The sequence below is a fragment of the Mytilus trossulus genome, chromosome 6 (genome assembly GCF_036588685.1).
Source record: "Mytilus trossulus isolate FHL-02 chromosome 6, PNRI_Mtr1.1.1.hap1, whole genome shotgun sequence".
Lineage (NCBI taxonomy): Eukaryota > Metazoa > Mollusca > Bivalvia > Mytilida > Mytilidae > Mytilus > Mytilus trossulus.
The window spans coordinates 88,160,749-88,178,016 of NC_086378.1; the positions used below are offsets into that span (position 1 = coordinate 88,160,749).

At 33.0% G+C, this 17,268-nt stretch overlaps 1 protein-coding gene across 1 annotated transcript; it reads right to left on the reverse strand.

Annotated features, from left to right (window-relative positions):
- Positions 1-1,060: 1,060 nt before the first annotated feature.
- LOC134722147 (dehydrogenase/reductase SDR family member 1-like) lies at positions 1,061-14,948 on the reverse strand. Its single transcript, XM_063585709.1, has 10 exons — positions 14,874-14,948; positions 12,909-13,026; positions 10,002-10,066; positions 8,455-8,598; positions 6,554-6,633; positions 4,662-4,794; positions 3,650-3,799; positions 2,992-3,076; positions 2,582-2,662; positions 1,061-1,460 (listed from the first exon to the last, which is right to left on the reverse strand). The coding sequence occupies exons 2-10, from the start codon at positions 13,018-13,020 to the stop codon at positions 1,324-1,326; spliced, it is 987 nt and encodes a 328-aa protein (XP_063441779.1). The 5' UTR covers positions 13,021-13,026; positions 14,874-14,948; the 3' UTR covers positions 1,061-1,323.
- Between the last annotated feature and the right edge of the window lie 2,320 nt (positions 14,949-17,268).

The window sequence follows — 17,268 nt, forward strand, 5'->3', positions numbered from 1 at the left end:
AGAAGCAACATTTCAGCAGCGCCTGCATATGGAGCATATATTTCCAAATTGGTACGGTATTCCCTATCATAATTTCCTTGATAGAGTTTTCCAAATGGTGAAGTTGAAATCATCCCTTCGTTAATTTCACGAGTTGGTTGACCGTTATAAAATAACTGTTTCACAGATGAAATCGTATATGTTCGAAACTACAATCCTCTTCCTTTTTCACGAATGTGACCTATCAAATTAGACTATTTACCGGGTTTATAATAACATAAGCAATACGACGGGTGTCACATTTAATTAAGGGTTCCAGTGAAGTTGAACTTTTCCTTCTAAAAGATTGTGTAAGCCATCACGATTTTTCTTTTCCTTTATAGAATATATGTATGTATCCCATGTGCCAACTGATATATTCTTATTGACATTACAACGACCACGTCTTCTTTAGCTCGAATGCAATATCACCGAATTAGACATACAATGTATCTCCAAATGTTTAATTTCGTGAGCAATATGATGGTAACATCGTGTAGAACAGGTTCTGATTACCCTTCCAAAGCACTTACTTAAATCATCCCGACTTTTGACGAGGTTCGTGTTTCTCAGTCTAGTTCTTTATCCCGTATTTTGTAAACTGTTGTTTGTGTAATGGCCCTTTGTTGGTTTAATCATTTCGTATCAAAGTAAGGAGATGTAGTGTGATTTCCAATGAGACAACTATCACCAAAATTCAAATGAAGTTGGTATAAGCAATTATATCAGATAGGCAACAGTACGACCAGTTTGTTTTCGACTGTCTTCTACTACTTTTTAAATAACGGGGAATTTCATAAAAGAATATGATAAATCATGTCAGAACCGATACACGTACTACTGAGCAGGTGATACCCTCTGGTACTAGCAGTCCACCAGAAGTGGCATCAACCCAGTGCTAGTTAATGAGATTAACCCTTAATCAATAATCTACTATCTGAGTATGGCATTAGAGCTATGGGCCAAACTGAGTACTGATCGAACCTTCTTTTGAAGGTAACGTCATTTCCTTAAACCATCTCAATCAAAATTAGGTCACGTAACTCGTAAATGCATCTAATTTGATTAACATTGTTTGAAGAATTACATTATTTGCTTAAATTTCCTTAAAATGATTAATATAGCAAACTATGCATATTATTAACTATCCATATCATGTAATATACAGTACAACCTTGTTTACAAACACTCATCAAAATAATATTATTCTAAACAAAAATCCATATAGAGTTCGAAAGTCATTTTTTCACTGCGTATCAGGAGGTACGACAATATATTAAACATTTCCCGACATACATGTTGTAATCAAAATTTATTTCCAGCTAAAGCCAACATCCATTTCGGAAGGTATACAAAATTTGGAACAAGGTTAGCAATCCATTCTGTCTTCGGGTTCATTTTAAGGATTGTGTTCACTTGTCTCATATTTAATGCATCTTTTCCTGAAACAAAATGTATGAAATAAAAAAAAGTTATGTTTTGCATTTACGGTGAATGTATAAATCAATATTAAAAATTTGTAAGGGTTCCGCGGAACCCAGTGTCTCGCCTACTTTTGCTGTAACTCCCAGGCTCAACAAAAATGAGGAAAACAATCAATAAAAATATTCCTACTGATACTATCATTTGATTGTAAGATGCTTCTGTCCAAGTTTGTATACAGTGTACATTTCAGGATAGTTTATGCATCGAATAAATGTTTTAAAAACTTAAAGTGCAGACTGTATTTTATGTTAACTGGATTTATTTTTTACAAAATTTACTTCTGGATACTATCTTATGATCATAAACAAGCTTCTGTCCAAGTTTGGTACAAACCCATGATAGTTAAAAAAAAGTTATTAAAATTTTAAAAACTTTAACCACAGAGTGAATGTAATGTTTCCCTGCAGAAAAAAACTAAGTCCATTTATAAGCAAAAAACAGAAAAAAAGGAATTTTATTTTTGCAAACTTTACTTCTGGATACTATCTTATGATCATAAACACGCTTCTGTCAAAGTTTGGTAGAAATCCAGTATAGTTTAAGAAAGATATTCAAATTTTAAAAACTTTAACCACAGAGTGAATGTAATGTTTCCCCGCAGAAAAACTAAGTCGACTTATAAGTACAAAACAGAAAAAATGGAATTTTATTTTTGAAAAATTTACATCTGGATACTATCTTATGATCATAAACAGGCTTCTGTCCAAGTTTGGTAGAAATCCAGCATAGTTTAAGAAAGTTATTAAATTTTCAAAAACTTTAACCACAGAGTGAATATTTGTGGACGCCGCCGACGACGACGCCGACGACGACGGAATGTAGGATCGCTTAGTCTCGCTTTTTCGACTAAAGTCGAAGGCTCGACAAAAATGAGTTTAGTAATTGTATATTCTACTATCTTGTTGCTTTTGTTTAGTGTTGTTCGTATATCGATCTCTAGATTTCTCTTTAATTATATACAATTATATATTTGTGGCTTCATTTTCAATTTCAAAATGCGTAGGCATAATTAGTTATCAAAAGTACCAGGATTATAATTTAAAAAAGTGCATTGTCTTAAGATATAATATATAGATACCATTGATATCCTTGAATCCATACTCGTATCCGAGATCTGCTGTCAACAAAATTTTACCAGACTTCTTCATAACGTTTGGATCTGAAATATCCACAAATAATAATAAAATAATATACAAAAATCTGTCCCTGACCTGACATTTATAAATCAAATACATTGAAATGAAACAACTTTCCTGAAGAAAATAAACGCAACAGTAGTATACCGCTGTTCAAAACTCATAAATCCATCGACAAAAAACAAAATCCGGGTAACAAACTAAAACCGAGGGAAACGCATTAAATATAAGAGGAGAACAACGAGATAACACTTAAATGTAACACACACACAAACGGACCGAGAAAAACTGTTGGTATACAACACCACGACCAAAAACAAAGCAGTAAATATAGATGCCTGATAATACAAACCTGTTGCTAAGGCTACAATTGCTTTTCCAGCATACTCCGTTGTCTCTCCATTTTCAAATATCTTAGCAGCATCAACTTTCGGCATCTTAAAATTAAAATAAAAACCAAAAGAATTACATCATTTTCTAAGTCAGTTATGAAATGAGCATTATTTAAAACAATGATGCCACGTATCTATTATTACTCCATCATAGTTTGTCAAAGTCTTATTTTACATTGCATTACCACTTCATCTTGCACGAGTTCAAACTTTGACTGTGCATACATTTTTAGAATGAAGTGTTTCCGCACATTATACAAAATGTACTTTGGTCAATGCTTTTTCGACCCAATGAATTTACTTAAAGAAGCAGTCAATTCTTAATTAAGTTCCTGAATTTGGATCTATTAAATGTTTTTTTTTTCAATTAATTTTCACATTCCTTCCCTTCGTTCACAACTTATATGTTATTATTAGTTTCAATGCATGAAAAAAGGATGTCATTTGCATGTTTTAATCTGCATTTAAAGTTTTATCTTCATTCATTTTGGGTTTTTAATTTACATACTTATCATTTCTGATTTTGCTAATTTTTTAACACTTTCGTATCAAATAAAAAATACGCAAAATAAACAACAAAGTATAAACTTATTTTGGTAAAACTGATATGTTTCTTACATTGCCTGGTGCCGGTTTATTTTTACCAAAACCACCATCTTTTAATAAATCCTTTACGTTTTCTGTCATGACAGGTCCTGGCCATAAACTGACAAAAGCTACATTCATTTTTCTCAACTCTACAGCGCAGTCTGCTGCCATTCTATCACACTGAAGTAAATAAAACTATAGTTAATACATAGTAGTCACAAACAATCTTATCACTCAGTGACGGATACAGGGGAGGCTACGGGGGTTGAAACTCTCTTTTTTGGACGAGCAATGCATTTGAATGAGGACTTATAGTTCAAACCTCCCTTTTCTCCTGGTATGGGAGTTTAAAAATGACTAAATTTCCTTTGTCATTTTGCAGTTAATAAAAATAAAAATAAAACCATAGTTAATACAGAGAAGTCACAAACAATCTTAAGTTTCAGCGTTTCAATGCATTATTAGTGTTTATTGTGTTGACACACTGATGTCAATATTATGGAATTTTATGTGACTACATACTACAAATAAGAGGCTTAGCTACATATTAATCTAGGCTTAATCCACCATTTTCTTCACAAGTAAATCCTTGTACAAGTCAGGAATTTGATAGTTGTTTTCATTCGTTTGATATGTTTGAGCTTTTGATTTTGCCATTTGATAAGGGACTTACTATCTTGAAATTTCGTAGATTGGTTATTTATTATTTAGCAGAGTGACAATGTCCAGTTTTGAATTACATATTATAGTTTCAGACTTTGATCAGAATTGTCTTTTAATCCAATTGCTGATTTATATCATGTAGGAACAATTGTCTAAACACTGACGGGTCGGGCTTATGGAATGACAGAACAATAGCTTTTCGAAATATTGAACATCTTGCATATATAATTGTGACGAAGAGCGCATTAAAACATTCGATTGATTTGAAACTAAAATTGAGAAAGGAAATAGGGAATGTGTCAAAGCGACAACAACCCGACCATAGACCAGACAACTAATCTATAACAACATTGATTTTGCTGTTTAATTATTGACTTACTGCTTCTTTACCAACGCCGTAAGGTACATTAAACAGGTACCTAAGACCACCAACTGACGATACATTAACAATTAAACCAGTTTTCCTTGCTGTCATCAATTTTGCTGCGTGCACAGAACACAGATAATGGTTTCTACAGAAAAAAATAATTGTTAACGTTTATTGTTAGTAATACAAAATTGCTCGTTATATATAAATCTTGCTTGTAAAAAATGGTAGCAAACATCTTTATTGTAATAAATCCTTATATGGTCCTATTTTAATCAAATAAGACATGAAATACAGAAAAAATATTGACAATTTATTCAAATCATTCTATGACAATTTACAGAAGATCAGATATGGAATTGAACATGTTAAGACTTATAAAACAGCTGAGATGCAATATGTTGTACAACATTGATGACACGATTACATATTTGATTGATGTTTTTTTTATCTATCCGTACACACCTATATTGCACTACTGTTAAGGTATCAAATGCCGAACTGTTCCTTCATATAAATAGATTGAGTTTACCCACCTTAGTCCTACATTTTAAACAGTATATATCCACGTTGTGATAGGCTGTTATGGAAATATTCTTTATAAAGCACAAAGGTGTCAGTATTCACCTCATAAACTTACAAAACCTTTGAATAGACTTATTAAGAAGGGATATAATTACGATACTGTTGTCAAGTCATTAAAGATTGCATATTTTGGCGTTAATATTGAGTCACTGATAAGGTCTTTGCGTCGGAACTAAACACATTTATTCTAAAAACAGTTGTTGGCATGACACGGGTTATGTTCTTCTCATATATGTTATGATGGTATGATACTAAACCCCTTACGGGAAGGATTGTGCCTGATGTTCATATGATGAAATCATAATCTTTCAGTCAGTTTAATTGAAGTCTGGAGCTGGCATGTCAGTTAACTGCTAGTAGTCTGTTGTTATTTATGTATTATTGTCATTTTGTTTATTTTCTTTGGTTACATCTTCTGACATCAGACTCGGACTTCTCTTGAACTGAATTTTAATGTGCGTATTGTTATGCTTTTACTTTTCTACACTGGTTAGAGGTATAGGGGGAGGGTTGAAATCTCACAAACATGTTTAACCCCGCCGCATTTTTGCGCCTGTCCCAAGTCAGGAGCCTCTGGCCTTTGTTAGTCTTGTATTATTTAAATTTTAGTTTCTTGTGTACAATTTGGAAATTAGTATGGCGTTCATTATCACTGAACTAGTATATATTTGTTTAGGGGCCAGCTGAAGGACGCCTCCGGGTGCGGGAATTTCTCGCTACATTGAAGACCTGTTGGTGACCTTCTGCTGTTGTGTTTTTTATTTTGGTCGGGTTGTTGTCTCTTTGACACATTCCCCGTTTCCATTCTCAATTTTATGTTGCTAGAATGGCTTACCATAGTTATCAGAGATTACCTAGACTTTACACACCTTAGTCCTACATTGTTAACAGTATCCCACGTTGTGATAGGCTGTTGCCAGAATGGCTTACCATAGTTAACAGAAATTGCATAGACTTTACACACCTTAGTCCTACATTATTTACAGTATCCCACATTGTGATAGGCTGTTATAAACAGATTGAATTTACCCATCTTAATCCTACATTATTAACAGTATCCCACGTTGTAATAGGCTGTTGCCAGAAAGGCTTACCATAGTTATCAGAGATTACCTAGACTTTACAAACCTTAGTCCTACATTGTTAAAAGTATCCCACGTTGTGATTGGCTGTTACCAGAATGACTTACCATAGTTAACAGAAATTGCATAGACTTTACCCACCTTAGTCCTGCATTATTAACAGTATCCCACGTTGTGATAGGCTGTTACCAGAATGGCTTACCATAGTTAAACAGAAATTGCATAGACTTTACCCACCTTAGTCCTACATTATTAACAGTATCCCACGTTGTGATAGGCTGTTGCCAGAATGGCTTACCATAGTTATCAGAGATTGCCTAGAAAAATAAATTAAATTGATGAAAATACATAATAATGAGATTAAATTAGCAGTCACACATGTTTTATTTGTCCATAGACCATAGCAACCTACTCAAATTTTACAGAAAAAAAACATTATCCAAAAGCTTAATAATTATTGAGGTTATATGTACTGTATTTTGTGTTTTGTTTTTTGTCTTAGATTATGATTACCATTTTATTGCTTTTTAATAAAATGGAGTTTTTTTAACGTTGCGTCGTTTGTTTTCTCTTATTTTTGAGTGTACATTCACATTGCAATAAGACGTGTCACGGTACTTGTCTATCCCAAATACATGTATTTGGTTTTGATGTTATATTTTTTATTCTCGTGGGATTTTGTCTGATGCTTGGTCCGTTTCTGTGTGTGTTACATTTCAGTGTTGTGTCTTTGTTCTTCTCTTATATCTAATGCGTTTCCCTCGGTTTAAGTTTGTTACCTCAATTTCGTTTTTTGTCCATGGATTTATGAGTTTTGAACAGCGGTATACTACTGTTGCCTTTATTTATATTGATAGATATTATATTATATACGTAATTAATCGTTTCTTTAATGCGAGTTTTTCAGTCCATCATATCGCTCTTTTTGGAGTGGCTTTTTTATAGTTTGATTTGTTTAATATCAATATACAGTGTTTTATATCAAATGTTTCAATAAGGCGAGACTCTAATACAGTATTTTTCTTTCTTTTGATTGATATGGGTGAAAAATTAATATAATAAATACAAATACTCAATTAATACCAACACAAAATATAAAGTATAACAAACCAAGACAACCCATTGTTTTGTGATAAACAAAATGTATATGTATTACCTCTATAACAAAACAATAACACATTTAACATAACTTCTTAATGGTTTTATGTTTAAACAGCTTAAGTATTTTTGTGATTTTACTTTTTAATTGACTAGGATTGTCAGTGATATTGTTGGCTTTCTTCAAAACTACCTCTATCTACCCTTTTTGATTAGAAATATGCGCCATTTTTATCAAATTTGGAAATTTATAATAAACTATGAAATTGACTGGAACTTCAATTTGCAGATCCTCTTTCAAGAGGTAAACCCTCATTTGGAATAAGACCCCTTATTGTCAGTGATAATACATAAATAGACCCTCAAGTGTGCAAATATAGTCATTTTAGGCATGACAAATGTTTAAATGAGTGTTTTTCAGTTTGTATTCATGCACAATCACTAGTGAGACTACACTGTTTGGGGGGGGGGGGGAATTGTCTCTTTGGGAATAATTTTGAGCTATTTTTTCAAATTGGGATTTTATCTAGGGGAAAAGCCTTTATTCTCCAGTAATTTAAGGCAAACAATATCACTGATTGTCAGTTATCCTATCAAAGGTCTGTGGTTTTCTCCGGGCACTCCGGCTTCCTCTACCAATAAAAACTGGCAGCCACGAAATAGCCCAAAAGTGGCGTTAAACACCAAAAAACAAAACCAAATGTTTATGCAGCCACCGTGTTTTTATTTTTGAGTTCTAATAGCATTAAATATACATGCCACATGGCAGCTTATTTACGTTATGCTCTTAATTTAAGGATACAGAACGTATCAGTTACATAATAAAAATAAAAACACATAAAATAATATTACCTCTTGTCTTACAGAGTTAAAATGAAAGACAAATCACAAGTTATTTGCAGTGCCCATACCGGAACCAAACTATGTAGTAGCGGTCGCCATGTGTATTGCCTTAAAGGCGTCATCAATACCGTATTCAAACTTAAAAAGTTCATGCAAGCAAAAATTAAATAAGAAGCTAAAACAATATGTGAACGTACTTTTACAGCAGCATATGCATTATTGACTAGAACATCTAATTGACCATTTTGTTCTTTAGACACGCGGTTAAACAGTTCCTCTATGTCACTGTCTTTGGAATGATCACATTGGACTGGAATACATTTCCCTCCTCTGCTCTCAATCTTAAAAATAGAAAAACCAAGAATATGGGTAATTCATTCATGACGCAAAACATGCACAGCTAAAAACACATACAGAGAGTTAAGGAATAATTAACGCGTTTAGTCTTAACCGTGTAGACCACAAATTGACTGATAGTTTTGACTGAATTGTAAACTGAGGGCTTACATAAATTGCCTGTTTCACAGATATATGTGCTATCTGATTAAATTTCAGACCCATATTAACTCGTGTGAGTAATGGGAAATCCGAGAAAAATATCTAAATTGATTGGCATATATGAAGTTATTACTTGGTTTGGTTTATCTGTTCTGGATCATATGAGTATTTGGACCATACGCGTATCGTCATGACCATATGGGTATATAATCATATGGTAGGGGTAATTAACACTCTGTTACAGTTTACTTAAAATACTTCTAAACTCTTTATATGGTATGACCGTTCATTAAAAAGACGCTATCATAAAGGTAATTTTGCTGTTTTATTATAATAAAAAAGATCAGCTAAATAAAAGTTATAAGTTTCACAAAGTAAATTTTACTTACTTGTCAATTTGACAAAACTTTAATAAACACATTTTTAAACGTATGGTCATTACCGATCGATTTGTTATTACCTCTATATCACTGTACACAGCTACAAAAAGGCTAGCTTTTCACTCGCAAACAAAAGGTGTAACTGAAAAGGATCGTGCACAACCAAGACTTGCAAATGCAAAATTAGCTATGATACCGTGTGGAAGGAAATATCATCTCAAACCTACATGCAAGAATGTAATTAGCGATGAAAACTAACTATGGCATCAATAGTTAATTTTTACGTATTATTTGAACTATAGAATAATACATTGTCATTTAACCATCATTGTTTTTAGATACAGTTTTTGTATTATTGAAACTTAAATAATGTAATTTAAAAGAAAAAAACTATATGGTCTAAATACTCATATGGTCCGGCCCGTTTATAACCAAACGAGTATTATACTCATATGGTCGGACCGTACGCGTATGGTCGGACTATATGAGTATACGCATATGGTCCAAATACTCATATGGTCCGACTCCGGCACATATCAAAAGTTCCCATAACCAGTACGGTCTGTCATACTTATATTACAGTGTTTAATTTATCAAATTTATTTTGTTGGAGTGTTTATTTGTTAGCTTTAAAAACAAAATATTTCCCCAATTTTGACATCTCTATTAGATTTGAATTCAAACTGATTTAATTAATTTCTATATATTGTAATAAATGTGTCACTGTATGTAATATCGATTTTGTTTTCATGATTGCTATTTGAAATATATTATTATGATGTGAGCTAGGATTTATTAACATATATATCCGACCATACTGACCATAACAGACTTTTTCACCATAAGCTACAGAAAAAAAAACTTACCTCGTTAGCCGTATCAGTTAACGAACCTCCGACCGGGTCGCCTTTAGGGGCTGTCAGTGTTCGTCCTGTGGGTTAAATATATAAAAATAATGATCACACCAATAAGGCAGCACTAGTCCGAATCCGAATAGTTTCGGCTACAGGAACGATGTTTTATGATTATTATCTTTTTCTTCTACTTCCAAGTGTAACGAAAATCGGTCCTAGTTTATTCATTTTGATGTGAAACACCAGTTGTCTTTCCCTATTAATTGTGTTTCAATATGTTTATAAGTTTCTCCATAGTTGGAGCACCATGCATTACTTAAAACACCCCTAATTTTGGTAAAGTCTTGTTTTTCACCCCTTCACGTATAATGGACCGTTCCATATCGTAGTATATAAGGCAGCTGAGGACAGAGAAACTTTGTCAAGCAGCCGTTGTGAAGAAGTAAAATCCAAAATAGTCAACAAACCAAAAACAACTCACCAAAACCAAGATGGCGGCCTCCATTCGGCGTCCTTTGCTACCCGTTCCTGACCCACGGCACAAAATATTTAAATGCTCACCAATCGTCTTCGGGCACCGAGCCGACCGTGCGAGGGCTGAAAAGCCAGTCAAGGTCGTTAAACACTTCCATATATATAAACTTTGTCAGTTTTATATGGACCGTTGAAGTGCTAACATCAGGATTAAATATTCCAACTGGTAAGTAGAGTGAATTAAGTGATTCCAAAGGATATATAAATAGTGTTCGGATTTATATGTGGATAATGCAATAGTGATTGTGATACAATGTATAAAGTGAATCTGATATATATTGTGGACGTGTATTAGTGAGAATACATGGTGAAATTGTGGGTGTTGCAAGTTGTAATATTGTGGAAGTGTATTAGTGAAAGTGCACTGTGTTAAACCTTACCAGTTGGATAATATTCATTGTGAGGGAACTCAAAAGGATCGTTAGTGCGTGAGTTCAGCTGTGTTCATATGATTATATATTCCTTGTGAATTGAAACCTTGTGCAAGTGTAATTGTGTCATTGTGTTATTGTGGTTAGTTGCAGACTAACAAGGTGATACTTCATATCGTTGGACGTTGTAAATAGAAGTTGTATATATATGATTTTGTGTTCATACGTTTTGTATGATACTTACTTGATGCATGTTGCATAGTAATTTGTTGGTAACATGGTGTAATAAAGGGGCGTATGCATGTTGCATAATAATCTGTTAGTGACATTGTGAATAAATCGGTCTGATACATGTTGCATAGTGATTGCATAGTGACATTGTGTATATATATTCTGTTATAAGGCATTGTGCTTATACATAGTGAATGAGGAACTTCACCTTGTGATTTAATTTTATATGTGCATTGTGTAGCTTATATATTTGTAATAGTAATCATGGCATTTTTATGTGATCCTTGTAAACTCATCGAACCTTTAAACAAACTTATAAGTAAGGGTTATCGTACCAATATTGTAATTAGATCTTTGAATATAGTTCACATTGGCACTACTATTGATTTTGTCATTAGCAAATTAAAACATAACTAAATTTCATTATCTTTTGAGGCGAGATGTATAGAGACACAGACACGTTAACTTTTATTTCTATAAAAGTCGCTCTTCACTATACTACTACCTGTCGATACATTTATTTTTGGCATTGGACAAGTCATGTCTTCTTTGACTATTAATGACGTTAAAATACTAAATCCCTGTGATGTGTTTTAGTCGATTTTAGTCTCTGATGCATGATTTTTTACTATTAATTGGTTTTGGCTTTTAACTAGCTGTCAGTAACTGCGAGTACTCTCAAATCGTATTTTCTTGTTAATTCGACCTGTTGATACTGTTTATAATACTTTTTTGTTTTTATTTATATGGATCTTGTCTGTACACCAGCTTTGATTATTTGTAATATCTTTAATTTTTCACTTATTCTTACAACATTTGTATAAACTTCAAGATTATAAAAAAACGGTTTTGTTCTAAAGTGAACATTGATTGGTTAAATATTTCTCAGTGTGTTTGAATTTGTTTGTTAGCTTTTTGGTCATGAATGTTTGTCTCTAATATTTAATTAACTGTGCATTTGTATTCAGATATCGCAGATCAAATTTATTCGTTCATTGTGTAAGCATACGTTTTTTGATTGAGTTAAGTCTGCCAATTGATATTTTATCGTATGTTTTTCTATGTTGTGATGTTATGCTATTGTTTCAGAAAAAGGGAGAAGGTTTGGATCCATTAAAACGTTTAATCCCGCTGCAAATGTTTGCACCTGTCCTAAGTCAGGAATCTGATGTACAGTAGTTGTCGTTTGTTTATGTAATATATACGTGTTTCTCGTTTCTCGTTTTGTTTATATAGATTAGACCGTTGGTTTTCCCGTTTGTATGGTTTTACACTAGTAATTTTGGGGCCCTTTATAGCTTGTTGTTCGGTGTGAGCCAAGGCTCCGTGTTGAAGGCCGTACTTTAACCTTAATGGTTTACTTTTTAAATTGTTATTTGGATGGAGAGTTGTCTCATTGGCACTCACACCACATCTTCCTATATCTATTGACATTGTGAATTCATTTAAAGGTGTGTTAATTGTTTTGAATAGGACAACTGGTTGTGGTGAAAAATAGAGTTGAACACTTGAAATCCTGATTTATTCAGATACGGTTCCATTGATCGCCCGGTTACACGTTACACATGTTTAGATGAACACATCAGAGCTAGCGAAGTAATTTGGTGAAAATGTCTTAGGTAGTACCGTACAATTTGTTTAAAAATAGCATTTAAAGATTTTTTAATCTGATAACATATTTTCGTGCGATTTTTTTTCTTCCGAACTCTTGTACTTCCGGTAAATTCGTTCGATTTTTTTATGAATGGATCTTTCTTGTATCATAGTATTGTATTTTACAAACCTGTTATGTAGACAGTTGCTCCAGCTTGGCCAAGCTGTAATGCTATACCTTTACCGATTCCTCGGGTGGCCCCGGTAACAATACACACTTTACCAGACATAGATCTAGTCATGACTGTCTACAACAAATAGTCAAGTTAATGATATTAAGCCGGTTTTCTTATTCATTTTAAAAAATAAAAAGATTTGTTATGATTGCCAAATTTGCAATGAGACAACTTTTCCAACAAAGACCAAAGGTTGAAGATTTTGTTTAAAAATGTCGGTCACCGTAAGGACTTCAAAAATGAGCAAAACAATGAATTATATGATCCCGACTTGGGAAAGGCACTTTTAAAAGAATGTGAGTTGCAACACTTAGTGGGGAAAAAAAACCGAAAGAGGGTTATAAATGTCTGTGTTATGCTCTTACAGGGAGGTACTAATGTGAAAGATACATTATAATAATAGGATATGTTTTAGAGGAGAAGGAACTTTCCTGAGAATGTTATCTGTTTACTCAATGTGTCATTGTTTTACGGATTTATCTGTTGAGATCATTTGAAAATGAAGTACAAAACAAAGATTGTGTATGGAATGACAATTTGAACTTTGTCTGGTTTTGAATGATCTGTATAAAATCGTGTCTTCTTTCAAGTGAGCTACCATTTGATTTTAAGGGGGGGGGGGGGGGGGCTATTTTCTAAGTTGTATTCTCTGTTCTGACTATCATTTTTGACTCTATTTAATCCTGTTTTTTTTATTAGTTTATCCTGTCTTTTTTCATATATAGTCATCCTGTCTCTTTTTTTTTGCCAAGTTGCTCATCCGGTCTTTTGCTAACTCAAAACTGCTGTCTTGCTGATCCTACATTTAAAAAAACCTGCACTGTCCCCTGGCTACACAAACACATCAACACACACAATTGATGCCTCATGCAGAAGTTCTATTCTGCCATATTATCGAACGAAATTTAAAAAAAATGCATTTCTTTAGATCATGTACTGCAAAATGCGTACCTGATTAGGCATTTGAATGATTACGGTTATTACACGCACATCTGATGTGTAATCGAAGTTACTGAACATTTTCTGATTGATTGATTGATTAACGTTCAGTGACAAATAGTTCATGCATGTTTTGGACAAAAATATACCATATAATAGTTACACACGTGAAGAAAATATGATATTCGTTTGGTAATTAGCTTTTACATTTCTGTAATTGTAGGAAAGATACATGATAGCAAATAATTTCAAATTTTGGTGAGCATCCTGCTAATGAGACAAGAATCTTAGATATAGAACAAAAATAGTTAACTTTGCAGGGCATGCAAATCTCTCATATATTTATTCTCTTAGCCGTTTGCAACCGCAAAGTATTAAATAAAGATAATTCAATTTCACTTTTTAAGTGTATGTCCTCGCAATTCCTTTTTTGGGGAATGGAACGAAGCTCAGTGATGTACTATATGGTAGATTAGTTGAAAGATATTTTTAAGACAATATGGGACCGTCTATGTATTTTTCATATGTAGATGTTGAGTCAATTTTACTCATTCCTCCACTGAGAAGTTTCCAAAATGAACTTAGTTGGGAAAGAGGTATGAGAAGTTCCCCACAGGTAATAATTGAAGTGACACGGACAATAGATGGAAATACTTTGCTAACAATATTTATACAGTGTATTTGAATTTATATATCTAGGAACAAGGGTAAGCTATGCCTTAAAACTTTGCCACATGCACAGAGTTGTCTATACTCAGAGTAAATGTTGAGATGTAAACACAGCCATTTCGCCATTTGAAGGGTCCACACGAACCAAAATATTTATTTAGATACAGATTGTTTTTTTTATAAATTATACAGTGTGAGAGTACTAATGAAACACCAGTCACTCTATTATTTGCATCAATGTTATGTACAAAAGTACATTTTAAATGACTAAATATAAATAAAAACACAGTTGTGGTTAATAAACAACCAACCTGATCAAAGTTGAGAGATAAAAGACACACACGTCCTGAATTATGACATGTGTCTATTTTTATACAAACTTTTCTAAATACAAATCGAATGCCGACGGAAATGTATTTATTTGTTTCCCCCGTTAAATTAGGTAGGTTTGTTTAATATAACAACAGAAAAGTCACCCTTCTTTAATAGGTTCTTGTTGTTACAAAATCAAATGTTTGTTTTATATTACGTCGGTAAAAATGTTCAAGTTTTGAAACAACAAACGATATAAAAAATATCTTGAAGTTGTTTTATTTTAGAAATGTTCATCTTTTTTTTTTATATTTTGCTTATATGATCTTATATCTTTGTCGGAGTTGTTTTTAACATTTTTAACAATCAAGGATTTGTAATTTTTTTTCATCAGTTCGTATCACATACAATAACTAAAACTATTTCTGCATACTAGTTTCAATTTTCAGTATTTACGTAACCCTTTAAAAGCATGGTACAGTTTCCCGAAATCTTTATTATAGTTTTCGAGTACATCATCGGCGTCGTTACGGGAAATTCAGTATATTGTGACTGAGTGAGTGTAAATTAATTTTCTTGACGTTTTCATATTTAATGTTTTAGTCAAACCAAAGTGTGGACTGCTTGAATTTTCATAGTAACTTGAAGTAAAAAATGTTTATGGCCGTACGGTGACCTATAATTGTTAATGTTTGTGTCATTTTGGTCTTTTGTGGATAGTTGTCTCATTGGCAATCATACCACATCTTCTTTTTTATATTATGTTGGCTGTTATATATCTGTATGTTGAATCCGTACTTTCCGGAAACGTTGTATTGTCTTAACCATGATTGTTGTGATGATTAGATGTATCAGCTCTTTTGGCGTTTGAATCCAAAGTAAAGGATCATAATATGAAAGTTCTTCTTTTTATTTGCAATATATATACTTCGTCTTTAGTCCCCCAAACCTAAGTCAGGTATATCACATGGCTGCAAATCAATCGATTTTGCTGATAATTTTAGTCAAACCATCCTTGACTAGTTGCTGATATATACGGGACATTGTCATATTATATCAACGTTTGCATCCCGAGAAACATCCAGTTTCTACAATGAATTGAAGTTGGTACGTAAGGAACGTATCCTTACAAAAAAGATTTCAAACATGATTTACATAGAACTCCTATAGCCTCCAGACTTTATTGCTTACTTTCATATATGGAATTTTTTTTAATCATATGGCAATGGTGTTTTTATGCCCCACCTTTGAAAATACAGGGGCATTATGTTTTCTGGTCTGTGGCTCCGTTCGTTCGATCGTCCGTTCGTCCGTGCCTCGTATCGTCCCGCTTCAGGTTAAAGTTTTTGGTCAAGGTAGTTTTTGATGAATGTGAAGTCTAATCGAATTTAAACTAAGTACACTTGTTGCTTATGATATGATCTTTCTAATTTTAAAGCCAAATCATTTTATTTTGATCTCAATTTTGATCACGGTCCACTGAACATATAAAATGAAAGGGAGAGCTTCAGGTTAACGTTTTTGGTCAAGGTAGTATTTGATGAAACTGAAGTCCAATCAATCAAGTGCAAACTTATAGATATATGAAGATGTGGTGTGAGTGCCAATGAGACAAATCTCCATTCAAATAACAATTTATAAAAGTAATCCATTATAGGTCAACGTATGGCCTTCAACACGGAGCCTTGGCTCACACCGAACAACAAGCTATAAAGGGCCCCAAAATCACTAGTGTAAAACCATTCAAACGGGAAAACCAACGGTCTAATCTATATATAAAAAACTAGAAACGAGAAACACGTATAAATTACACAAAAATAACCGACAACTACTGTACATCAGATTCCTGACTTAGGACAAGTGCAAACATTTGCAGCGGGATTAAACGTTTTAATGTTACCAAACCTTCTCCCTTTTTCCGAGACAATAGCACAACATTACAACAAAGAAAAACACACGATAAAATATCAATTGGCAGGCTTAACTCAATCAGAAAACGTAAATTAACACACTATGAACTAATAAAATTGATATGTGATATCTGAAGTATAGATTCTGGATACTGACGTTGTTTATAACCTTGATAAATGTTATAGTATTCTATTATTTGTCATTATGAATATAAATATAACTTTTAAGTTTGCTTTTAGTGGTATCCATTTGGCGTGGCTCTGTATTTATTCATCACTGTTATTGTGTTATTGTTCTATGATTGTTTTTATGATCTTGTTGTTCATGTTTGCTGGTATGCTTTGTCTACTATTATATGCCTTTTGCGATTCTTTGTTACATATGACGTGGCTCTGTACTTATACATACCGCCATTGTATTATCTTGCCATGGATAATGTTTGATGATATAGTTGTTTGCTTCTAGAGTGATTGAGATGATTAC